We start from the raw sequence: 27753 nt of genomic DNA on the forward strand, positions 1-27753 counted from the left end.
CTTGGGTTCAGGGGTAGTGGATGTTGCCAAAACATGTTCCAAAGTGCTTGTACCAATTTACACACTCACAGCAGTACATGATGTTCCACATCCTTGTCAATGCCTAATATTATCTATCTTCTTTCATTTTAGCCATTCTAGTAGGTATGTAGGGGGTCAAAAAATAAAAATTTGTAGTTTTTAACTCATCTTCCTAATAACTAATGAAGCCATACACATTTTACTATGGTTATTATCTATTTGAATATTCGATTTAGTGAATTATATGTTCAATTTCTTTGCCAATCATTCTATTTTCTTTAAGGAGTTCTTTATATATTCTTGATCTGAGTCCTTTATCAGATATATGTGTTACGAATATCTTCTCCTAGCCTGTGGGTTGCTTTCCCACTTTATTAATGAAATTTTCTAATGACAAGTTATTTTTAATGTAGTCCAGTTCATCATTTTTTCCCTATATAATGATAATTTCTTTGTATCCTGGTTAAGAAATTTTTGTATGCCCCAAATCGTGACGATATTCTTTTCTGTTTTCTTCTAAACTATTTTAGTGATCCCTTGTATATTCTTTTATGTATTTTCTTTCTTGTATTTAAGTATAACATATATACAGAAAAGTACACAGAGAATAAGTGTATAATTTGATAAAGTTTTACAAAGTGAACATACTATGTAATCATCACCCAGATCAAAAATAATACTATGCTGGAATTTCAGATTTATTTTTACTATACTTCCTAGATGATTCCTCTGCAGCTTGCATCATCCCACTTAACCGACCCAAGGGTGAAAACCAGTTTTAGAAAAATATCTGGGTAAAGATAATTTCCATAAAAGGAGATAGGATAATACAACTGTACAGATTTCCAATTATGCCCTTCACCATATAATTTCCTTGTTCATAGTACCATAAACTTTACAGTTTTCAGATATACTGATATCAGAATGATCAATATATAATTCACAATTGATTGTGCATGCACACGTGCACGCACACGCACACACACACACACACACACCCCTACATACACAATACTTACCAGGAGTAAAATCAAGTAGAGCAATTGAAGTACAATGTTGAAGAGTTTTTCTTTGGTCTCCAGAGTTTAAGTCCTCTAAACGTAGTTATATTTCATGGGTGCCTGGGATTCATAAAGATTCAATCTCCCATTTTGTTTGAAAGCATGAACAACTGTTTCTTTTTTAGTACAATAGGAATCTCTGTCACTTATTCACCTTGGGGATCAAGTTTGCTACTTAATTTAAACATGAATCCAAGTGTTTCTGAATAAATTTAAAGAACAAGATAAATAGTATCCATAGCCAACATTTTATTGGAAGATTAAAGAGTCCAGGAAAAACATCTTATACAAAACTCCAATGAGAAGGTCAATTGGCTTTAACAAATTACTTATAAAAATATTAATACATTTGGTTAGAATTTGTTTCCAGACAACTGAAATGAGGTCCTGAAAATATAGTTCTAAGATTTATTTTTAATTTGACAATTACTCAAACTAATAATTTTAAAATCACTGATTCTTTTCAGTTTTTCTTCATAAAAATGTATATAAAAATATAAAATATAAAAAAATAAGGAAAAGGTGAGGGTATTCCAGAAAACTTTACAATAATGCAAAATATGTAAAAAATAATAGGATGTCATCTAGATTATTATTCTATTTGAAAATTAGCCTTCCATAGTGACACCTATCGGTTTAATTATTCATATCACCCTACCCTCATTTAACTCTCATGTTAGAGAGAAGTAATCATAGGAATGGAAATTAAGTATTACAGGGTATCTTAACTAATTTTCTGCATAGAACTAGAAATTCACACACACACACACACACACACATGCACAGAGTGATCATTGGGACTATGGCTATTTTCCTTCAAATTGTTTTTTAAAACATAAAAGAAAAAGTTTAATGTTAGAAAGGAATCACTACAATAATGATTTAGAAGTAGAGATTTAGTCCTAGAATGAATTTTTGAGGTCATCTTGTTTAACCCCCTCATTCTATAAATGTGCTTACTGTTTCAATTACTTTTGAGAATAACATGATAGAAGTAAAATAGAGAAGTGGCATGGTGGTGGTGGGTTGAATTGGGAGATTGGGATTGGCATATATACACTAATATGTATAAAATGGATAACTAATAAGAACCTGCTGTATAAAAAAATAAAATAAAATTCAAAAATTCAGAAAAAAAAGAAGAAAAATGGTCTCATTTTTTAATGTAAGTGGTGTCATACAACACTAGACACAGTATTATTCATTAAACACTGTGTTACTATTACTATATAATATTCTGTAAAAATATTCTTAATATTCTATGAGAATCTGTTGTTAATTCATTCAAAAACATTTATGTTGTCCTGTGGGCTAGATACCAGGTAATTTATGCTTAATAGAAAAATAAGAAAGTTGTCTTTGTCTCTCTTATTACCTTCATTTCTACAGCCAGATGAACATTAAATGTCCTTAAAAGCCCTGTAAATCATTGTTTTGGTTCAGGTCATTATCTCCATCCTAGTCCAAATTGTTATCTTTTCTCTCTTTGATGATGGTGGCAGCTTCTTCTTTTCCTTCTTCCAATCCATGTTTACACTACAGCCAGATAGAGCTTTTAAAAATACATATCCAGTTATGTTACCCCTTTGCTTAAATGTCTTCCTATTGTTTCTAGGATAAAGTAACAAAAATTTTAACATGATTTTTTATTTTTTTATTTTTTATTTTTTTTGCGGTACGCGGGCCTCTCGCTGCTGTGGCCTCTCCCATTGCGGAGCACAGGCTCCGGACGCGCAGGCTCAGCGGCCATGGCTCACGGGCCCAGCCACTCCGCGGCATGTGGGATCTTCCCGGACCGGGGCACGAACCCGTGTCCCCTGCATCGGCGGGAGGACTCTCAACCACTGCGCCACCAGGGAAGCCCTTTAACATCATTTTTTTTTTTTTAAACATGATTTTTAAAGGTCAATCATGACTTGGTCCTTGGGTACCTCTCCTACTTTTTTTAGCACTCTCTCCTTTGTTCCACCCTCCAACCAGACTGCATTTCTTTCTCTGCCTCAGAAGCCCCATGCTTCTCTTGCCTCTGGCTCTGGAACAGCTTCTTCCTTTTCCAGTTCTTATCCCTATCATCCTTCCTATCTCTAGTAACACATCACTTCTTCAAGGGAGGCCTCCCTGACTTCCACTAGACTAGGTTCCCTAACACCTGAGGGCTCTGCTTTCATTACCCCCATTGCACTTCACTTACGAGTGCGTGATCTCCTGCAAGTTTGCAAGCTCTAAAAGGGTAAAACATTTTATACTTTGTGTACTGCTCTGTTCCCAGCAACTGGCACAGTGCCTGATGCATAGTAGACCTTAAATACATATTTTTGAATAAATGAGTGAGTGAATGATGATAATACCTTAGCCTGGAGAAACTAAGCATTTTATTTGTATCCATTGTATGCAGTTATTTGTTCATTGGATTATTCCTTCCATTATTAATGCATACATTTGTGCAGTTTAATTGAAAGACCATCTCTATGTTTTCAAGCAACCAAAGATGCAGAGAGGACAGAGGCATAAAAAAAGAAGAAACTTAGAGTACAATAAAATAATTGCTATAATGTGGGTATGTATGGAATGTCATGGGAAAAGCAATCTCTGCATCTGCCTGTGGAGTCAGGGAAGGCTTCATAGAGGAGGGAAATTTCAGTTGCATGAAGAAAGATGACAGGCATTTTCAAAGAAAACAAATTAAGGGAAAGAATTCTGTGTAAAGAGGAAAACATGCACAAAGAAATAGAATCAAGAGAGGGCAAGTAATGTGCTGAAAATTACATGTAGTTCAATGTCCTCAGAGCATAATTGGGATAAGGAGGTTTCGATACATTCACAAGTTTAACTTTAAAATGAAAACCCTAGGAAGATAGTATTTCCTTCTTTCCAAGTAGGAAAATGGAGATGAAGATGTTTGCTAAAAAGCCCTCAATGCCACCATTAGAAATGCAAGCCAAGGTCATAAGGTGCTAGTTTTATTCTGTAGGATAACTATCCTGGTTTCCCTCCTACAGTCAGCCACTTTGAGGCATCACCCAAGGAACAAAGTCTTATTGAAGACAGGCTTCACTATCACAGAGATAAGTTTCATTCCCAAATTAATATTCCTACCATATCTTCTCCTTTACACTTTCATCTTCTTTCAAATCAATTCTTTTACCTTTTTGGTTTTGTTTCTTTATGTCAACATCCTCATGCTGAAGAGAATAGTTCCACTTTCATTTTAAGGAGATAAACTGGGGATTATGTGGAAAAAGCATTCCCAGAGCAGGTTCTGCAGCTTTTGAGCTACGAAGTAGTTGCTCTCCAGTGAATAATGTTGGCCCTTGATATGCTGTAATTAATTGGAAAACAATATAATACACAGTCCTGTATTGGTTACTCTATGTTTCCATTCAAAAAAGCTGGTGATTTGTCATTTAAAATTTTATTGAAGTAATCTTTACTTTTTTAAAACAGAAAAGAATAAAGAATAAAACAAACAAACAAAAACACCATTTATCCCTGCACCCAGAGAATGTTTGTTAACATAGAGGAAAATTATACGTGCATAAGATTTTTCACAAATTAACAGTACAGAAATGTAAATAGTAAACAATGTCTTTCTTACCCACCTCCATGGTTTCCCCCACCACCTCTCTCCCAAGAGATGTACCTATCACGTATTTCTTATGTCTTTACAAAGAAAATAAATTTTGTGGCATATATGGATCCTTTGAAAATGTACACACCATACTCTTTATCTTCCCTTTAAAAATAAAATGAATAGTTAACTATACTTATCGGCATTTTCCATATCACCTTATTCTTTTTAATGGCTGCATAGCTCTTTGTTCATATGTACCATTACTTGTCTAATTTGTCCCCTTACACATCTCCATTGCTTCCTCCGTTTTTTGTATCATAAGCGCTGTGGCAATGAATATTCTTTTAAAAGCATCTTTGCCTTCTTATAGGATTACAACCATAGAATTACTTTCCAACTGTGTCTAAAAGTAGAAATGCTATATCTATGAGAATATGTATTAACATTTTTGATACACATAGCCAAATTGGGTTCCAAAAAATGTTATGCTAATTCACACTTCTCCCAGTGGTATAGAAAAAGGCTTGTTTCTTCATATCCTTGCCAACATAAGATATTAGCAACATTTAATATTGTTACCACTTTTACGGGTTAAAAAAATGATATCATATTATTGTTTTGATTTGCATTTATTTAACTAAATTGAGTACAGTTGATAAACTTTAAAAAATAATCACTAATTGTTTGAATATTTATTTCTGCAGATGGAATTTATTTTTTATTGTTTTTACTACCCTGCTATGATCTATTCCCAATTTCAAAACATGTATTTATTTTCTCAAAGTGTGTTATACTTCCTACCCATGACATTTGAAATATTTTTAGGTGGTACATTGAATATTTTTACTTTACAGCCGTCTATTCATTTTTATGTAGATATGAAAAAACATGCTTTCCACTTAGAATACAATAAGAACTTTTCATTTAAATGCATTTAAGTTTGAAACTGAGTTGATTTTAAAATACATTAAATAAAAATAAGTAAAAATGCTTTTTGGGTTATCAAAAACAGGTAAGTCCATATTTGGCTGACTGAATTTTGGTATACAAGGGGCTAATCAATGTAATATCCTTAAAATAAAATATATGTTAAGCAAAAGGTTCAGTAGTTTATTAAGTTTCATTGCTCAGGCAGAGTAGAGCCACAGGCTAGAATTAGAGTTAGCAAGTGAAAAATGGGTACATGCTCAAATTCAACCTATAGGCTTTCTCCAGAGCCAAAAACTAAGAAAATAAGAGTATTTATTTATTTGGTTATTTAAAATAGATCTCAGAAATCAAATCATTTCACTCATAAATACCTTATTTTATATATATATATATATAAAACAGATAAAGACTTTTTAACAATGTAACTACAATACCATTATCACAGTCAACAACATAAACAACAAATCCTTAATATCATTCTTCCCAATGTCTATTTTGTTCCAATTGTCTGAAAAATGTCTTTTCCTTTTACTAAATTTAAACTATATTATACAGTGCCTTTGTTTTCTAAAACTATGGAGCAAGAAGTATTGATTAGAGGAGGAAATCAGAGGGAGGCTTTATTTTACTGGTGAAGGGAAAAGCTTCAAGTTTAGTAAATGAAAACAAAATAAGCTAATTTGGTTAATGTAGCAGCAACTGAAGCAGTTAGCAAACCTTGTCTAAAACAGAGAAAATAAAGGTGAAGGAAACTAAGAATAAAATGCATTATTGGAAAATAAAAATTGGAGGCTAAAAACACAGTGGAGGCTTAATCACATGGAGTTAATGTTCCAGTACTGGTTGTTCTGAGCATATGTCAATTCTTGTTTTCTTCTTAGTGGAATCCTCTCCTTATGCTAATAAATTTATAGTAAAACTGTATTTATAAAGTAGAAAAACTCTCCTCTGAAGCCTTACACAGTTTAGTTTTGGTCCCAAACACTTAAACCTTAAACAGCAAAGCAGAGTTCCTGGGGTTACACAGACTTACCCTTTTTAGTGACCATCTATTGTTACTTGAGTGTGTCCTTTGACTGGCTTACACAGCTTATCAAAGCATTCCTTTCAACCACAAACTCTCCTTAAAAAAAACCCTTATCTCCAGAAAGACCTTAGAACCTCAGTAATGATTTGGTATCCTTGAGAGATTGGCCTCCCAACCCTTCATCCAACTCTCCTCATATAACATCAATCTATTTTGTTGGCCATGTCACAGGTGACAAACATTCCACATGGTATCAGGTAAGCATGCAATCGTCCACTGATTGTTTAAAATCAGTCCCTAGGCTTTCTTATTTTGTGTCTCTCAATACTCTTCATGAAAAAATAATAGCTCCAGACCTTCTAAATCTAAAAGGCAATTAGTCAGTGGTACCTAAGGCTCTTTAACAGTATAAATGTATCCAGATTTAGGTACATAAATGAGAGAATAATCTGAATTGACAGATGAATTCAGGTTTCATATTCGATGAAAAAAGTTAAAGTTGACAATTTATTAAATATAAAGAGATACAAAATTATATTAATTACTAGTGAAAGGGAAATCCTCTAAGTTTTGCTTACTGCATTCCATAAACAGATTTTCCAAAGAGGAAACTTTTCCTCAATAAACATGAAAATGAAACTAAGACACCTGAATTCTTTGATAATTTCAGTGCTTCTGAGCAATACCATTTTTCATCGTACTAATATAAAAATCTGACATCTTGATTGATATACATTACTTGCTTCATGAATCAGATAGATCTAGGCTGACATAATTTTAGAAGGGGAAAAATAACTATTTCCAAATGCACAAATATAAATTACATTTTGTTTATCACCAAATTATATCATTTTGTAAAAGGACATTACTTTCATTTCATTTTCCCAGAACTACATTTAGTAATATAACAAAAAAATATATACTATTTTTCCAAGACCTAGTATTAAGCAGGAAGAAAAAAGCTTGTATTGTTATTTTGTACAAAATCACAAAGCAAAATGGATTTAAAAGTGAAAGATTCCTTTGGAATGTATACTCTATTTCCTTTCTTTGTTCTGATTTAAAAAATCTTTCTCTATTGAAAGTGGAGCCTTATAGCCAACACAGTTTCATGGTGTCATTTTCTCTTATTCAAACCTGAAGTATTTCACATTTTGCCTTAAATATAATATTCTGGTTGAGTTTCATTTCATTGTCCAGCTGAATGCTATTCAGTCTTATCCTAGCTCTACTTCATTTCCATGAAAGATACTGAATTTTATAGTTGTCTTTTATAAAAGTTGTGCTCCTAACACAAATGAAACAAATTGGAACTACAAAACTGAAAATTAAAGGCGAACTCATGGTCAGGTAGAAAAATAATAGACTAGACCTATAGGGTCAGTGCTGTAGGTGTCACAGACCACATAAGGAGCATATACACAAATTACCTTGCCTTTTTAGGCAACTCAAACTTACAAGTGTCACCCTCAGAAGTACAAGTATATTTCAAATTTTCTAGACTCTCTGATGGCAGGCGTCTCACCTGGCGCTCAGCTTCATTGTGAGCAACAAGAGCTAAAGTACTAAATGGCTCTTTGCAAATGTGAACCTCATTATTATTCCATTCTGCTAGAGTGTGTCAAAAACCTAGCTTCATGGTTTCCCTTTAGCCATTAAATCAAATCTAGCCATTGGGCTAGAATCATGGACAGGCTTTCATGCCCTCTGCTGGACATTCAAAGAAAAAGCTACACCCTTCAGCAGTAAGACAAACCTCCTTTTAAAAAATGAATGCTCTTTAACATGGGAAGAAAAAGAAAATCTAGTCCTATCAAAATTAAAATCTGAGATGCCAGGTTAAATTGAATTTTAATGACTTACTGATGAACTAAGATGCAGGTAAAGATTTTCAGAAATGAGATGACAGAAAGGAACACAGTTTTCTTTTTTTTTTAATTTCTATTTTAAATATCATGATAATCTTATAACCCAAATTAGTTTTATCATTTTGTTATTTGCAGTAGTTTTCAGTGGACCATAAGGGCACTTGCTATGGAACTTTCAAGTCTCTGTCTGGAGGTCAGATTAAAGTAGTGGAAACTCTAGTATCATGAAAAATAATACTAACAAAGTTTATCAGAGAAATACATCCAGAACCTTGTACAATATTTGACACACAGCAGTCATTCAGTAAGTATTTCTAAGACATTAAATTAAAATGTGACCTGTGATATTCGACAAAAAATCTTTGTCAGAAAATTTATCTGAAAACAAACTATTTTCTGTCAACCCTACCCACCTGCTTACAGCCTATTCTCCACACTTCTTCCCCAGCCCCCAAAGGTAAACCAACCAACCACACACCAAGCATGAACTTTGGTTAGACTTGCACTGGCACATAAAATGCAAGTCACTTAAAAATGAATTCTGACGGCTTCAACCCTGACTTTCACTAATGTCTTCATCAAACTCCAGCTGCTGAATCACTAACCCTGTTTCCAGATGTGCTTATACTTTTCTATGTGTTAATTATAACCGCTGCCTGTTCTGTAACTGGAATGGATTTTAACATACGTAGCTTATAGGATATGACCAAAATCTCTTTCGTTAGAGTTACTTATTTGAAATAAATGTAATTATAACCCACATTCTCTGATGTTTATTTCTATAACCATTTTTGAAGATAAAAGATCATAGTGAAAAAATACTTGCGACAGGAATTAAAAGATCAAATAGTCTCTAATTTTGTCTCACACTACTTAGCTATGTACCTTGCGTGGTCAGTTATGTTTCCAAAGCCCATTTTTCTCATCTATTAAAGGAAGGCAGTGTTTTGTGCTTTTTTAAAACAGAATTTTGCTGAGATTTTCAATTATAAAAGTAATGTACACGTTACTGAGCAATTAGAAAAATCTAAAAAAGTGAATCAAAAATAAAATCACCTGTAGCCCCACCACCTAAAGACATTTATGTTTAACAGTTTTCCTTGTGATATGATTTCCTCTGTTTGTTTGCAACTGCAAAGTATAAATCTGCCAAACCTTTATTTGTTTAACCTCATTTTTATTAAAGTAACACTTGCATTTAGTTTTAAAAGTCAAATAGTACTATAGGTTCATGATGAAAATCCACACATCTCTGCTCTACCTGTTCCCACACAGCATTATCTCCAAATACTATTTCTTGAGGAAATAATTTTCAACTCTTGGGCATTTTGTTTCAGATATTTATGATCTTTCCACATGATGTACTTTATTACTATTTCTTGATTTTTAAAAAAAATTTAGATATTATTCATTGATTCCACACAATCTGAGATTAGGATTTACTTTCTAACCCTAACCCTCATCCAAACTTTCCTCCTCTGCCTACACTGTCAATATGAATAACCCTCATTTTATAATTCAACATCAATTATTTACATTATTCACAACTTAACCATTTGGGCGGTTAATCCAACTTTTGTTTTTCATAGATTTATAATCACCTTGTTTTTTCAGTTTCTTCACTTTCCATTTACCAATCGTTAGTTTATCACCACATTTTCATTACAGATTTTTTCCTTAATCTTACCTCTTACTCTCTTACAGCTATTCACTGTCATGTTCTGATTGGAACTGGCTTTTCTCTGGGCTGCTTCAATGCTATCTTCCTGTAGATGAAGTTCATCATCATTCCCAAAATTCTCTTCACCTCTCTTGCCTCTAACTCTTGGGCATTTCTGCATTGGTTCAGCAGGAATTTGCTTGATTATTCTCAGTTTCTTTCCATAGGTCCTTTAGCATAGCGGAGAAACTTGAAACCCCAGTCAGTTATGATTTATCTATCTTTATCTATCTTAGACATCTTTCCATGTACTAAAACTTGTTGCTAATTTTCTTCATCATCTTCTTGCCACTCTCTTTGTTCTTGTGAATTAAAAAGCCCTTTTACTCCTTTACTATAATCTTCGTGGGTTTAAGAAGAGAATGGACATGTTCAATCTACCATGTATAACTTAAAGTTATACAGCACTGTCAGCTGTCCCTGGCTCTTAGTCACAGTCACTTTTGTAAGGCTTCATTCTCATCAAATTCCCATCCAGTTATTTTTGGAACTTTTGAGAACTAGTGAGCTTTACTTATAAAATTGTTTGAATACATAATAAGCGCCAGGCTGTTTTAGGGGCTTGGGATATAAATTAGTGTATAATACAAAGATCCCTCCTTCATGGATTTATGTTCTAGCAAGGGAAGGCTGACAGCAGATTATAAATCGAATTTTACTATGCAGTATAGTAGAAGATGATAAGTAGAAGACAATAGATGTTATGCGAAAAGGAGTAGTGTACCTGAGACAAGGAGGTGAAAGTGCTAGGGTTGGGAGAAATTGCAATTTAAAGTAGGGTAATCAGGGCAGACCTCACTGAAAAAGTGACTTTCAAACAAAGACTTACAGGAGGTGAAGGCGTGAAGCAATGTTGATATCCGGGAGAAGAGTTTTGCAGGCAAAAGGAACAGAAAGCGCTAAGGCTGGAAAGGTCAAATGGGGGTTGGGTACAGCCTGGCAGGTTTGAGGGCAGGGTTCCTGGAGCAAATGAGTAAGGGTGAGAGTCACTAGAAAGGAGAACTGAGAGGCATATGGATCCTCTAGGGCCATGTGTCAAGGACTTTTGTCATTTTCTGAGTGAGATATGTTGTCATTGGAGTTTAGTTAAGGAACATGATCCTCCTTATGCTATAAGAATCCTACTCTAGTTACTGTGTTGGAAATAGAATATAGGAGGGCAAAGCTGAGAGTAAACAGACCCATTTAGATGCTATTACAGTAATTCAGGGAAGAACTGACAGTACATGGCTCACACCAGAGATGGCATAAGAAATGTTTAGAATCTAGAACTATTCTGAAGGTAGAGCCAAGCTAAGGCATTTCCTGATGTAGGAAGTCACATAAACGGAAAACTCAAGGCTCAGGTTATTTGGTCTGAGCACCTGGAAGCTTGCTATTACCATCAATTAAGATAGGAAAGGTTTGGATAAACATGTTTGCGAAGATATTAGGAGATAAGCTTGGTCAAAGTTAAATTTGAAAGGTATATTAGACTAACAAGTGAAGATGTCAACCATTCTGTTCAACAAAGACCATATGGCGTCTGCCACGGATGTCTTTTCCTGGACCCCTTGCTCGTGGCCACTGCAAAAATGTCACTTGATGATATCTCACTGCTACTTCTGTAGTTAGAGTCCTCAATGGGAATACTGATATCTATGCCAAGGGTTCTTACCATGGTTTGCTAAGAAATGCCAAGTCTTGAGGCACCGGTCTTGGGCTCTGGAGTCTGCACTCACTCATATAAAATGGGAGCCTCTGCTTCTCCACACTGTGGGATTACATGTGCCTCACAGCTTAAGTAGTCTCCTTCAGCTTCAATCAACACTTTCTCCCTTCTCAGGCTGTGACATACAACTCCTTGAACTTTTAATCTTCCTCTTCATTCATCCTTCACCCTTCAACTCCAAATGGTCCTTCTTCCTACTCTCTCCCCTCACCCTAATTCAAATATTCTCTTTCTGGTTCTGGGTCTGGACATGTATGCATCTCTATTTGGGTCACTGTTAAATTATGATAATTTTATTGACTCCATACTAGGGAAGAGGTCAAATTAAAATAGAGATTGAGGCAGAAAAATTTGTGATGTGTACGACAGCAAAATCCTAAACTTAATGGAAGCCACTCCTTGAGTTAAGTACTGCCTATTTGAGTACATGGAGAAACTTGATTAGGAGCATAAAAGTATAAAGCAGCAGTGACATACCAAGAGTCCACTAATTTACTACGGTGACATCTCCATGCTCCAAATTCTTTTCCTACATTTATGCTTTTGTCTATTTGTCCTTTTTTAGACTACATTAATTGATCTCTAGGAATTCCCACTAAATGAAAGAACTGTTCTTAAATTTTATGTTTTGGAATTAAAAATATTTCTAAGAGTTTCAATTAATCATCCAGATCTAAAATCAGCTTGATTTTAGAATTTTTTTCATATGGAGGTGGGGGGCCTAAAGCACCAAAACATGGAACATGATACAATTCAGGATTTTGAGTTTGAAGGTGCATTCCAATTCCAGTTGGATTCACAGCTGCTTCTGTCCCTGGAAAGAGAAAGGTGGAGGCATAATCTTTCTAGTCAGCATAAAACAGAAGCACATGAACGGCCTAATAAAATCTGGCATTTCTTGGATCACTGGAGCAACAGAAAATTGTTTGTTCCCTTGAGAAAAAATTTACAACCATATCACTCTCTGCCACGGTAGTTTAGTCATTACAGCAAGAAAATTTGCTCTCATGAACCGATTAGACCATCATTGACTAAGCCATAAAGAAGCACCTACAACTTAACAGCTGAAACTAGAAGAAATATCCCTTTTGGAAGATCAGAAGACAAGATTCCTGTAAACACTAATGGCATTTTAGCTAATGCTTCCATCATGAGATATGCAAATATCACTAGAAACGTTCAAGTATTACCTCTGAACTTCATTATTTTATATGTATGCTCTGTAAACTGCAACTCACGCAATTAATTAATTTCAACATCTCTATGATGAATAGTAAAAATATCAAGCTGTGAAAAGTTTTCAATTTTTAAATTCTCAAATTGAAAATTTTGAAATCAAAGCTCTTGACTTTAGATTATGCATACTACAAGCCATTATATATCAAAAAGCAAACATTTTCTTCCTGAAACTGATCACCTTGAGAGATCATGCACTTATTCCAACAGTTCTTTGGGAAGTCTTCTATTAGTATTGGCTTGAAAGACTGTTTTTGAATCACACAGGAAATTAACAGTAATATTTTATAACCATTTCTCTCTTTATACTTTTTCTTTTATTCACAAGGGTCTTTACCTTTCTGGGAATGATTTGGCTTCTTCTTCCCAAAACAATAATAACAGCCATAAATTCACCTTTAAAAAAAAACTACACCCTTAAACTAAATCTGGCTCTTTGACTGTTTTTGTATATTAAATTGAAATAGCACAGACATGTCCATTCATTTGCATATTGTCTCTGGCTGCTTTTTCTACTATAATTGCAGAAGTGAGTCATCCCCACACACTTGCAAAGTCAAACATTTTGGCCTTTAATATAAAAAATGTGCTGATCTCTTTCTTAAAGGATTAAGATTCAATACCATTGAGAAGATTCCAAAGAACATGGCACAATTATCAAAATGATTCCAAGAGTAGTTACATATCAGGCAATAGCTGCTTCACTGGAATCCATATGTAGATTACTCAAAATTATTACTTTGGAGTGCATTCTATTTATTTAGAATCATGAATTTCCATAATATAATAATTCAAATATTATTATAATATGTGAAGGGTGGGACCATATTTAGAATATAAATCTCACCTCCTGGTTCAACACTTTTCTTAAGGGGTTATTTATTTAATTGAATAATCTACTCCTAGGTTATTACACAATTTTTTTACACCTCAGTTTGCTGTTGTGCCATAAAAATCTAGTGATGGTATCTACATTTATAAAAACAAGGCTAAATGAATGTAAAGTGCTTAAAACAAAGCCTGACGCACATTAAAATTGATTGTCACTATTATTAGTAGCGATAATAGTATTAGCATTATTACTATATAGCAAGAGCTGTATTATGCTAATAGTATGATGCATTTTCTTTTATTTACAATAGTATTTCCCAAACTATCCTATCTTAATGGTTAAGTAATGATTTAATCATTATCCTTACTAATGTTACAACACAGATGGGCTTCCCTGGTGGCGCAGTGGTTGAGAGTCCGCCTGCCCATGCAGGGGACACGGGTTCGTGCCCCGGTCTGGGAAGATCCCACATGCCGCGGAGCGGCTGGGCCCGTGAGCCATGGCTGCTGAGCCTGCGCGTCCGGAGCCTGTGCTCCTCAATGGGAGAGGCCACAGCAGTGAGAGGCCCGTGTACCGTAAAAAAAAAAAAAAAAAAAAAAAAAGTACTGAATTTTGATATTAAAACATTTTAGTTTATTTTTACCCCACTTCCTATTTAGCTGTTAGTTTGTCCAGGACATCTCCTGCTCTGTTGAAAATCTTATGCTGATCCAAGTTTCTGAAGGGCAGCTGTTAATCTCTACCAAGCACTCTTGAGGCAACTGTAGTATACAATGCAGTGCCTTAACAGGAAAGTTTCATAACAGACGGTCTCTGGATGAGGACACTGCTTAACATGAAGAAATAAACTAGCAATTGTCACTTCCCAGAAATCAGAAAATTGTCATTTTTCTATTTACAGCAGAGGCTAGCAATTACACATAACTCAAGACCATACTTTCCTCCATTTCATACCTCTTAACGGAGAGTGGAAAATAATAGGAAAGGCATGGTTTGGGGGGTGGGGTTTGGGAGCAGACAAGATCAGGATGCTGCCAATATGTCTGGGGAGAAAGGACATGAGTATTGACACTCGCCTGTCCAATTCCAGTATTTCAGGCTCTGCAGTGGCAGCAGACAATCTGTAAATTGTTGTTCAATATTACTGCAGGTAAGTGAGACATGGAGAGCTTTGTAAATGAGACTATGAACACGGGGTAGGATAGATGGATATTAAAATCCCGGAGATGCTCTTCTGTACCCTAAGCCTTACCATTTACTTGGAGTGTCCAGCCCTGTGTATCTTTTCCCTTCTGCTTGTTGACTGAATGACATGTTTAGGTTCTATCCCCATACTCAACTCTGAGTCACTTCCCCAGGACACTTTTTTTTTTTTCTTTTGGGGTCTTTTTCTTCAGAAGTTTTCTCATTTAGACTCTCTCCCCAGTGCATGCCTTTGAGTCTTCAATAAACCATGTCTTGTTCTATGTTTATAAATCTGCTTTTCATAGATTAGATTTTCAACCCACACAAAACTATAAGGTTTCTAAAGAGGAAGTCTAGAAGTGTGTAGACAGCTTACCATAAACAGGGTCCAAGTCTCCAACAGCAAAAACAGCCATGGTGCATCTTCGGGGACCATTTTGGAGTTTCCTCAGCCAGCACTGGAGGCAGGAGAGCACTGCTCCACAGAGAAGAGCCACCAGGAAAATCAGCAGCAAGAACCTTATGCCAGAAGAAGAAAGGGAGGAGTGAGGTAGAGCATTCTGGGAAGTTAAAGAGCTCCTGCTACTTCCCGGAAAGGGGCAAAAATGCAACAAGACCGGTTACAAGCAATCTGGGAGGCCAAATTCCTTAAGCAATCTCCCACCACCACTCATACATTTTTACTGACTCTGGAATGTTCTCTGAGCTTAGAGGGGGTCAGTCTTGCAAGGTAATCTTAACTGTTTTCTCTTTAGAAATTGGAGAGCTGTTCAAAAGAGCAGCATCTTGATTCCTTAACTCATTCATCCATTATTCCTTCCATTCAGCCATCCATTCATTCATTCAACTAGTACGTAAGTGACCAAATAGATTTTAGATGTTGGAGCTGGGGATTCACAGGTTGACAAGACAGGGTCTCTGTCTTTGAGGAGCTAACCATCTAATTGAGAGAACTGGTAATGTTTAGTTTTGAAAATACAGAAGCCAAGGTTTAGGAAGTTATAACAATCCTTTTTTGTCATATTCTGAATGGCTTTTAGGGTCAGAACTGAAATCAGTGGAGGAGTCATTTTGGGAGATTTCAAGATAAAGAACAATGATTTTACCTTTAAAAATATCCAACTTGGGAATAAACTATTATTCTTAAAAATAGTAAGTTCCCGGGCTTCCCTGGTGGCACAGTGGTTGAGAGTCCGCCTGCCGATGCAGGGGACACGGGTTCGTGCCCCGGTCCGGGGAGATCCCACATGCTGCGAAGCGGCTGGGCCCGTGAGCCATGGCCGCTGAGCCTGCGCGTCCAGAGCCTGTGCTCCGCAACGGGAGAGGCCACAACAGTGCGAGGCCCGCTTACCGCAAAAAAAAAAAAAAAAAAAAGTAAGTTCCCTGTCATAGGAAGTGTTTAAGTAAACACTGGCCAACAACCTGAAAGTGATGTTTCTGTTGATCCACATGGTCCCTAAAGTTTTCTTATGCTCTATGATTTCATATTCCATCTCAATTATTTAGGAAAAGGAGTGTCATATACCACTAAAGGTTTTATAACACAAATTGAGGGTGTCCTTACCAGATATACCAGCCATTTGTGTACTGATCTTTATAGTTTGTGCACCTGGTAATAAAGGAAGAGCAGTTAGTGCTGGACCTCTAGAGGGACAAGGATTATTCTTCTGGACTGTAGTATTTGTTCTGACCACACTTATTTCCTCAACAATCACCTACCCACTGCACCCCCCATAATTACACAAATGTTTACTGAATGTCCACTTCATTTAAGGCACTGAGAATACAGGTAAATGTGAGACTGTCGTATATGTAAGCAGATAATTGCACTGTAATAGGCTTGATTCTAGAGTTACGAATACTGTTGTGCATTGAGAAGGTAGTGACTAACTTTTCGGGGCTAACATGTCATGGGTGTTAGGCATTAGGCAGATAACCATTGCAGTATTCTGTTTATTCAGAGACCTAGAGTTTTTCAAAATGTAAATTCTCCAGGGAAATTTCATAATCTCTATTATCCTTTAATATCTTGGTAAGGAAGATATTACTAAACCAGGCCTGTAGACTGGTTGGAGAAAAAAATTAGAATAAAAGTAAAATGGGTGTGTGTGGTCACACATACCATTTACCAAGGAGTTAGAAGTTGATCTTCCATTAGGATGGTTAAACCATATTTGTATCTAGGCACAACTCAGTCATTCCTGGGTTTAGGTTAAAAAGATGATGCAAAAACAAAGTTCACAGTGTAATTTTCAGGAGGTTTAACTCCCCAGGGATAGACACTCAAGTGTTATTCATTCCAGAGTCCCTCACTATATCAGACACGGGCACTAAATGTACGCTTGCTGATGGACTTTTTTCACACCTTAGTGTATGGGCCGCTGTTCAAGTATTCTAGCATTAAATAGTGGAAAACCGTTCATCACAGCCTGATAAACTTCTGAGATAGAGCTGTACTTAATCATGTTTTCTTCGGTCATTGTTAAAATAATACTTAGCACTTTTCAGCTTGAAAGCATTTTTAAATGTCAGCTAATTTATTGCTCTCAGCATCTCTAAGGAAGCAGTGTGTCATGTTTATTACTATACTAGTCAGAAATGACTTTTTAACATATGTGAAGTATCAACTTAAAAATTTTACCACAAACATTTAAGACAAACGTCAGTCACCCAGATGACAAGATTTTTTTGTGTGTGTGCACCTAGAGGGTTTAGCCAAGTATATAGGTATAAACGGCAGGGGGGAAAATGGCAACTGAAGTATAAATTTCAAAAACATCCTAAAACAAGTGATCATCAATAAAGGATTATAAAGATAATTAATGGAACATCCTTATAAAGGAATATTATCCATTCATCAAAGAGAACATAGATTGATATTTATAATTAAACAAAATAATACAGAGAGCTCAATTCTACTTTGTATATTTTCTTTTATGTAAATACAATGATTTCACTACATAGGTATTATACAGTTAGTATGTATACATATATACCAAATTACTAACAATGCTTGCTTCTTTTGAAGGTGGTATTGTGAGGCACTTTATATTTTCAGTATTTCTATATTCTTTGAATTTTTATAATGTACATACATCACTTTTGTAGTCATACAATTTTTACATAGTATATTATAAATACAAAAAATCTTTAAAATGTATTATCCCACTTTAAAGATGTATGTAGAGAAATACTCCTGGTGTCCTGGCTCAATAAAACAGCTCAAGGTTCTTGGTTTTGAGTCTTGAAATCTAAGCTTATGATCAGAAAAAAGTATGGATTGCTTTATCTTCCTCCATATATAAATCTCTGCTTCTCTCCTTTACATTTCAAAATAGACCATATACTTATTAAAATGTCAATTCTAAATATTAACTACCTTATGTCATTTCTTTTTGACACTCAATAAGTGTCAATTATTGAGTGGCTCTTATTGAGCCACTCAATATTTTTTTCAAGTGCTAACAATTATCCAAACTTATTTACTTTACTTCCTTTTTCTGACCCTGTGGCTGGAAGTGGCAGAGGCAGGCTTTAAACCCAAATGGTCTGGCTGTGGAGTTCATGTCTCTTACCACCATGCAGCATTGTAACTGGGGAGAGTAAAATTCATCTCTAGCCTCATATTACTATGTGGACTACTGCCTGAATGGATTAAATATTCTGTGTTCCAAAATGCTTTAAGAAAATATTAAAAATACAAAAAAAATTAGAAATGAGAGCACAGAGCGTAGCAGACAAAGAGAATAAGCCAAAAGTGAGATCAGTTTGTAAACTGAATGTAGTAAATCTAAGCTTTCTAGCAATTAATAGGATGAAAGAGAGAATTGGTTATATAGTATCCTCTAAAATGAATAAAAACAGGCAGCATTATTCACCAAATGCACAACTATTCCAGCTATAGAAATGAGAGACAAATTCAAACTATGGGGCTTCATAAAGAGGTTGTCTTTAACAACAGGAACAATGTTTCTCACAGTACTCTTAGAATAAATGCAATAATAAATTTCATGGGTCCTTTCTGTAAAAATTACTCTTAACAGAAGCCGGAATGCAATTTAGCTACAATAATTTGGGAAAGGGACAGGTGTCAAATCATATCATCCAGAGACCAGTGGCCTGACCTAATTAATCTGGGGTGGGTAAATTGTACAGTACCCAAAAGGATGGTTGGATTGTGTACCCCTAGGTATTTCACCAGGTGTGTAATTTTATCTAAATATTGGACGTGCAGTGTGGATTTGTAGTGAAAATCCCCGGCTCAGGAATCAGTCATAGGCCCAGATGAAAGCTCTGCCTTTTACTTGTTTAATCTTGAACAAAATACTTAACTTCCCCAAGCCAGGTAATATGGTAGACTATCATCAGCAATGTATTAATGCAATTCATTTACAGAATCCCATATGCTTATGATTTTATTTATGTTTTGTAAAATATCCTATTTATGTACATACATGTACATCAGTGTACGTGGTTATTTCTGGGAAAGGGAAAAGATTAAAGGTGTAATTTTTCAGAGGGACTCTGACGTGTTTGATTTCATACACTAAATTACTTATAGTATCTAAATTATACACAAAAAGTCTAGCAATGCATTGTTTATACTAAACATGCAGTTATAAAAATAAATTGATTGGCAGCCGCATAGCACAGGGAGATCAGCTCGGTGCTTTGTGACCACTTAGAGGGGTGGGATAGGGAGGGTGGGAGGGAGACGCAAGAGGGAGGAGATATGGGGATATATGTATATGAATAGCTGATTCACTTTGTTATACAGCAGAAACACACACACCATTGTAAAGCAATTATACTCCAATAAAGATGTTAAAATAAATAAATAAATAAATTGATCGGGTTAGAGCAGAAAAAAATTAGTCTTGTGCTGGGAAAAAAATGTAAATAGAACTAATAATAGATCCCACAAACACCTTCCTGTGTTGGCAAAATATTTGAAATATTGTGTCTACCTTCAATACATTTCCTTACCTTATATGACCTCTCCACAAAATCAGCCACTTTCTTGCCTTCTCTGTCTTAATTTTCTGTTAATTTGCATTATATTTGAGGTGGTTTCTTGTTTTTATTCAAAAGCAATGATATTAAATAATGACTAATATAACAGACATTTTACATGCAAAATGATGTAGCCAAAAAGTTTGTACCTAAGTACTAATTTAAGTCCTGCAGTTAATTTGTTCCTCTCTTTGGGCCTCAATTTCTTCACCCAAAAAAAAGGCCAGTAGCCTCAGTGACTCTAAAGTTAGCTTATAAAGTTCCTCAATACCATGTTCTCCTGTCATGTTGATTAGGGAATTAGATTCAACATTTCTGATCCTTTCCAATTATGAATTTCTTTATTCTATTATTCTGGGTCAAAGGCAGAAGATGAAAGGGCAAGATGAGACAGCCATGAGGTCCAAAGTTAGGTAAGCACACCAATAGTCAAAAGTCCATTATGTCACCAACACCAGAAGACAGAGAAAAAAGCAAGTCCAAAATCAAGGTAAAGAAACAGCAATGGAGAGCCATGCAGTAGCTGAAAGAGTGGCACACATTTAATAAGCAGATGATCAATAATGGGATGATCCATCAGAAATTGGTGAAGGATTCCAGGGCCAAGGAAAGCACCCCACCCAGCATGGCCTCATAATCTGGAGACAATGCCCAGAGACCCCGGCCTTGAGGGTAACAGTCAATGATAAAAACAGCTAGCTGGCAGTGAGGGCTGCTCCCAGGAGAAGATAGGGCTTGGCAGAAGTGCTTTCTGACACTTGCACGAAGTCTCAGTACATTACAGTTATCGTTAATCATCAGCAGCTTTATTAATGGCACCTTCTCCCCATCTCCCGAATAGAATTCTGAGAAGAATTAAGCCTACAGTACGAAAAGTGAGAAAATAGTGTCAATTATTCACATAACATATCAAAAGCACTTTGAAAGGTACACATAATACAGGTTAGATCTTTGGTAGTTTGCTTATATTTGAAACCAAATTACCCAGAAAACTGTCTCCCATCATCCCTGTGAGTTATACATGTGGATGGAGTCATAGAGGAAGTCATGATTCTTTCATGAACTTAAAGGACACCTAAAACTTCAAGTGTGGAGAATTCAGTGAGCAAAAATACCTAGAAATCAACTAGGCCCCTTATTTATTTAACAAAGCTGATCACAATGAAAGTGCATATTTTCTGCTTTTAGAAAAATTGAGCCATTTGCATTTAAAAGCAATTTACTTTTTATTTTTCTTGCATGATTATAATGATCATTTGAAACTCAGTTGGGGCTTCTCAAATGACTTGAGACATTTTTATCCTTTGAATTTTGAAAATGCTGAATAGAACCATGGAGCCTCTTGCTATTTACTTACATTTCATTTTCTTCACATGGTGAGTCCGATAGCACCAACTGAAACACATGTTTAGAACAATGAAATCAAAACATTTCATGTCTAACCCTTTAATACAGTGCCTAGAGACAATGTGTGTTTATATCATTTTGCTTGTTTTTCTGTTTTAATTAAAAGCTCCGCAGCAGAGTCTATTGGTGCAAAGAACTGTAATTGAAAAAAGTCTCTGGGTAGATTCTCCAGCTCAGCAGTGACAGGAGATATATACTGGGAGCCAGATTCCTATCCTACACACCGCCATAGGTGGGTGTGAAAACATTTTGTTTTTTCTATAGGCAGATTTTGCTTTATCTAAAGAGCTTTTGTGCACCTTGCATTTTTCTTTGTTTTCACATTTTAGCTAGAGGAACGAGTTTCATTACTTGTGAATATTATTTTCACGCAAAGGAATCAAGTTCCCTACATGAAAACTGAAGTCCATTCCCTTAGCATTAGTGGATATTAAATACATGAACGAAGGAGGGAGTGATTTTAACCTGCTCTAAGGCTAAGGTCAACCTAAAATCCATTGACATTCCTGTTGAGATTTACATTTTTCTCTTTATCAAAGAAGAGGGGAAAACTAATAACCTTGATTGCTTTGTTTTAAAAGACCCAAACCATAAGTATTCTAACACAATTTTCTTATCCTCTGTGTCGAGCCTTATAGGTTACAATAACTCACGTCACAGAGGAAAGAAAGTACTCCTATCTAGAGTACTTGCTTATAGGTTTGTCTTTCTCTTGAACTAAGACCATTTTCATGTACAATGAGAAAACTTGTTGAATATTATTTATATGTAGCCCTAAACATTGTGTTGATGAGGTCTGTGAAGTATTTATTTTCCTGGACCCTACATACAAATATCAATACAAGTAAGAAGTTACAAAATTTAAAATCATAGACTTGGAAATTTTGCGTGAGATACGTTTTTTCCCCCCTTAATCCCAAACTCATCTTCTTCAGCACCTCATATTTATTCCACCAAGTTTGTCTGGGTAAAGAGATTTGTGGAGTTACAGATGGAGTCATGAATTGGCCATCAGAGAGCGTGGTAATGAACAATTTATAAGCACAGAAAATGAGTTGCACTCTCTTTTGCTAGAATGCTGCAAATAGACTTGCATACTAACTGAGAGGAAAATGAACGTTCAAATTTTGTCCATAAAGAAAGTTTATTTATGAGCAGATGAAATCATTTAGGATCCAGCTTCACAGATAAACAAATAAAGCCAGCATTTCACTTTCAAGTCACTTCCTTGAAACCCTAGCAAGAAGTACACAGTGTTACATTATTACTACCTCACTTCCAATGTCACAGTTTGCAGTTATCAAGAAATGGGGAGTGAAGTCTTAATATATTTCATACCTAAATATTTCAGATACGTTGCATTCAAGAAACACAGACACAGAAATGCAGGGATTAGTCAGAATGAGATACTAGAGCAGAGGAATCAAAATAGACTCTAAGATGGTTCTGTCTGCACTGTTCAGCACTGAAAAACTGTTGAGCCTCAAGTATGGCTTTGGGCAACAGTAAACATACCTTAAATTAATCCTGCCACAGCATTTTATGTCAATAACACTTCTGATTTTTAAAAATTTTACAGCATAACAAAGTTAAAAAAATATTGATCACATCATATTTCAATAGCAATAGAACTAAATAAAGAAGACATAGGACTAAGGTCATAAACCATTTTGTTATCTGTATGCTTAACCAATATATATAATGCCCTAAGATTCTGGTAACACATTCTTAAACGAAATCTTCTAACTGTCAGAGTCATTGTTGCCCAAACCACAAATCTATAACAAATCAGATCCTTAGAGTAGTAGCTTTGAAAATCTTTTCCCAGAAAGAGAGATGGTTACCTGGAATAGTGGCAAACACAAGATTCCTGTTTTTGAGACCATCGAAGTGACACTTAGAAGTCTGGATCTCGACATAACTTAAAGGACAAGAGGTTCAAGGATAGTGGTTTGCTGTCTGTGTTTATCTCCGTCTTTCTCAGAACGTGTTAGCTTCTCTATAAGTTCTGCTTCATGCCAGGGAACTCATTAATGCTGGCTCCTTGTGACTGGTAAAGTGCCTGCCAGGAGCTGGAATTTTAGGTGCAAGCTCACAGGTACTGAAAGTTCAAGGATTTCAGTTTAAGCTCAGAACACTGATAATGTTTCTCAAACCCTTAAAAGCCAGGGTAATACATGCTGACCTGCAAAACTAGCTGGCTGCTGAAATAACTTACAACATTCAAGTGCATGCTTTTATTCCAGGGTACTTCTGGGTTGTTTGTTTGTTTGTTTTGTAGATTTTTTTTTGGAAAATTTATGTTTCCTTCCTTTTGTTGGTCCTCTTTGCTCTTCTTTTCCAAAACATCATTTTCAGTCCCAGGTGTAACCCAACCTTGGACATAAAGTTTTCCCCTGTCTCATAATAATTGCAGCTTACTTTTAAACAGAGTATATTTCAATATATATATAAATGAAAGAACTCCAACACAACTGCCAACAAAAAAGCTACCAAAAATGTCAAAGGAAGTTCTGAAAAAGAACAACTAAAGAGGCACGAAACTACTATATATTAAGACAATATAAAAGCATAAAAATTGGTACTGACACATGTAAACAAAAAGATAGATGGAACAGAATAGAGTTCAGAAATAAATTAAAATACACATAGAGATTTATTTCAACTACCATTTTATTTTATTTTTTTTTTAACATCTTTATTGGAGTATAATTGCTTTACAATGGTGTGTTAGTTTCTGCTGTAAAACAAAATGAATCAGCTATATGTATACATATATCCTCATATCCCCTCCCTCTTGTGTTTCCATCCCACCCTTACTATCCCACCCCTCTAGGTGGTCACAAAGCACTAAGCTGATTTCCCTGTGCTATGTGCTGCTTCCCACTAGCTATCTACTTTACATTTGGTACGGTATATATGTCAATTCCACTCTCTTACTTCATCCCAGCTTACCCTTCCCCCTCCCCACGTCCTCAAGTCCATTCTCTACATCTGTGTCTTTATTCCTGTCCTACCCCTAGGTTCTTCAGACCATTTTTGTTTTTTTAGATTCCATGTATATGTGTTCGCATATGGTATTTGTTTTTCTCTTTCTGACTTGCTTCACTCTGAATGACAGTCTCTAGGTCCATCCACCTCAATACAGATAAATCAACTTCATTTCTTTTTATGGCTGAGTAATATTCCATTTTATATATGTGCCATGTCTTCTTTATCCATTCATCTGTTGATGGATACTTATGTTGCTTCCATGTCCTGGCTATTTTATATAGAGCTGCAATTAACATTGTGGTACATGTATTTTTTGAATTATGGTTTTCTCAGGTACATATACCCAGTAGTGGGATTGCTGGGTCATATGGTAGTTCTATTTTTAGTTTTTAAGGAACCTCCATACTGTTCTCCATAGTGGCTCTATCAATTTACATTCCCACCAACAGTGCAAGAGGGTTCCCTTTTCTCCACACCTTCTCCAGCATCTACTGTTTGTAGATTTTTTGATGATGGGCATTCCGATGGTGTGAGGTGATATCTCATTGTAGTTTTGATTTGCATTTCTCTAATGATTAACGATGTTGAGCATCCTTTCATTTGTTTGCTGGAAATCTGCATAGCTTCTTTGGAGAAATGTCTATTTAGGTCTTCTGCCCATTTTTGGATTGGGTTGTTTGCTTTCTGATTTTGAGCTGCATTAGCTGATTGTATATTTTGGAGATTAATCCTTTGTCAGTTGCTTCATTTGCAAATATTTTCTCCCATTCTGAGAGTTGCCTTTTTGTCTTATTTATGGTTTCCTTTGCTGTGCAAAAGCTTTTAAGTTTCATTAGGTCCCATTTGTTTATTTTTGTTTTTATTTCTATTGCTCTGTGAGGTGGGTAAAAAGGATCTTGTGATTTATGTCACAGAGTGTTCTGCCTATGTTTTCCTGTAAGAGTTTCATAGTGTCTGGTCTTACATTTAGGTCTTTAATCCATTTTGAGTTTATTTTTGTGTATGGTGCTAGGGAGTGTTCTAATTTCATTCTTTTACATGCAGCTGTCCAGTTTTCCCAGCAACACTTATTGAAGAGCGTGTCTTTTCTCCATTGTACATTGTTGCCTCCTTTATCAAAGATAAGGTGACCATATGTGTGTGGGTTTGTCTCTGGGCTTTCCATCCTCTTCCATTGATCTATATTTCTGTTTTTGTGCCAGTACCATACTGTCTTGATTACTATAGCTTTGTAGTATATTCTAAAGCCAGGGCGCCTGATTCCTCCAGCTCTGTTTTTCTTTCTCAAGATTGCTTTGGCTATTTGAGGTCTTTTGTTTTCCATACAAATTGTGAAATTTTTTGTTCTAGTTCTGTGAAAAATGCCATTGGTAGTTTGATAGGGATTGAGTTGAATCTGTAGATTGCTTTGGGTAGTAGAGTCATTTTCACAATGTTGATTCTTCCAATCTGAGAACATGGTATATCTCTCCATCTGTTTGTGTCATCTATAATATCTTTCATCAGTGTCATAGTTTTCTGTATACAGGTCTTTTGCCTCCTTAGGTAGGTTTATTCCTAAGTATTTTATTCTTTTTGTTGCAGTGGTAAATGGGAGTGTTTCCTTAATTTCTCTTTTAGATTTGTCATCATTAGTGTATAGGAATGCAAGTGATTTCTGTGCATTAATTTTGTATACTGCTACTGTACCAAATTCATGGACTAGCTCTACTAGTTTTCTCATACATTCTTTAGGATTCTCTATGTATAGTATCATGTCATCTGCAGACAGTCACAGTTTTACTTCTTCTTTTCCAATTTGGATTCCTTTTATTTCTTTTTCTTCTCTGATTCCTATGGCTAAAACTTCCAAAACTATGTTGAATAATAGTGGTGAGAGTGGACAACCTTGTCTCTTTCCTGATCTTAGTGGAAATGGTTTCAGTTTGTCACCATTGAGAATGATGTTGGCTGTGGGTTTTTCATATATGGCCTTTACTATGTTGAGGTAGATTCCCTCTATAACTACTTTCTGGAGGGTTTTTATCATAAATGTGTGCTGAATTTTGTCGAAAGCTTTTTCTGCATCTATTGAGATTATCATATGTTTTTTATCCTTCGATTTGTTAATATGGTTTATCACATTGATTGATTTGCATATATTGAAGAACCCTTGCATTCCTGGGATAAACCTCACTTGATCACGGTGTATGATCCTTTCAATGTGCTGTTGTATTCTGTTTGCTAGTATTTTGTTGAGGATTTTTGCATCTATGTTCATCAGTGATATTGACCTGTAGTTTTCTTTTTTTGTGACATCTTTGTCCGGTTTTGATATCAGGGTGATGGTGGCCTTGTAGAGTGAGTTTGGGAGGGTTCCTTCCTCTGTAATTTTTGGAAGAGTTTGAGAAGGATAGGTGTTAGCTCTTCTCTAAATGCTTGCTAGAATTCACCTGTGAAGCTATCTGGTCCTGGGTTTTGTTTGTTGGAAGATTTTTAATCACAGTTTCAATTTCATTGCTTGTGATTGGTCTGTTTATATTTTCTATTTCCTCCTGGTTCAGTCTCAGAAGGTTGTGCTTTTCTAAGAATTTGTCCATTTCTTCCAGGTTGTCCATTTTATTGGCATATAGTTGCTTATAGTAATCTCTCATGACCCTTTATATTTCTGCAGTGTCAGTTGTTACTTCCCCTTTTTCATTTCTAATTCTATTGCTTTGAGTGTTCTCCCTTTTTTCCTTGATGAGTCTGGCTAATGGTTTATCGATTTTGTTATCTTCTCAAAGAACCAGCTTTTAGTTTTACTGATGTTTACTATTGTTTCCTTAAGTTATTTTTCATTTATTTCTGATATGATCTTTAAGATTTGTTTCTTTCTGCTAACTTTGGGTTTTTTCTGTTCTTCTTTCTCTAATTGCTTTCGGTGTAAAGTTAGGTTGTTTATTTGAGATTTTTCTTGTTTCTTGAGGTAGGATTGTATTGCTATAAACTTCTCTCTTGGAACTGCTTTTGCTGCATCCCCTATGTTTTGGGTCTTCATGTTTTCATGGTCATTTGTTTCTAGGTATTTTTTAATTTCCTTTTTGATTTCTTCAGTGATCTCTTGGTTATGTAGTAGCATATTGTTTAACCTCCATGTGTTTGTATTTTTTACATATTTTTTCCTGTAATTGATATCTAGTCTCATAGTGGTGTGGT

General features: G+C 35.4%; 1 protein-coding gene across 3 annotated transcripts in view; it reads right to left on the bottom strand.

The window, feature by feature from the left end:
* Positions 1 to 23615, bottom strand: part of TMEM207 (transmembrane protein 207) — a 32696-nt gene extending 9081 nt beyond the window's left edge. The window contains exons 1-6 of one of the 3 annotated variants that reach the window (XM_024740280.1): positions 23427 to 23615; positions 21533 to 21570; positions 20995 to 21036; positions 16727 to 16771; positions 15539 to 15681; positions 9466 to 12723 (exon numbers count right to left, since the gene is read on the bottom strand). In XM_024740280.1, coding sequence (XP_024596048.1) covers positions 12569 to 12723; positions 15539 to 15681; positions 16727 to 16771; positions 20995 to 21036; positions 21533 to 21570; positions 23427 to 23501 — 498 coding nt within the window. In that variant the 5' untranslated portion in view covers positions 23502 to 23615 and the 3' untranslated portion in view covers positions 9466 to 12568. Of the gene's footprint in view, positions 1 to 9465; positions 12724 to 15538; positions 15682 to 16726; positions 16772 to 20994; positions 21037 to 21532; positions 21571 to 23426 lie in introns of those variants that run through there. The other 2 variants (XM_024740290.1, XM_024740282.1) reach the window with 2 other exon arrangements.
* Positions 23616 to 27753: the final 4138 nt, after the last annotated feature.

This window comes from Neophocaena asiaeorientalis, unplaced genomic scaffold (assembly GCF_003031525.2).
Source record: "Neophocaena asiaeorientalis asiaeorientalis breed wild unplaced genomic scaffold, Neophocaena_asiaeorientalis_V1.1 scaffold723, whole genome shotgun sequence".
Taxonomy (NCBI): Eukaryota; Metazoa; Chordata; class Mammalia; order Artiodactyla; family Phocoenidae; genus Neophocaena; species Neophocaena asiaeorientalis.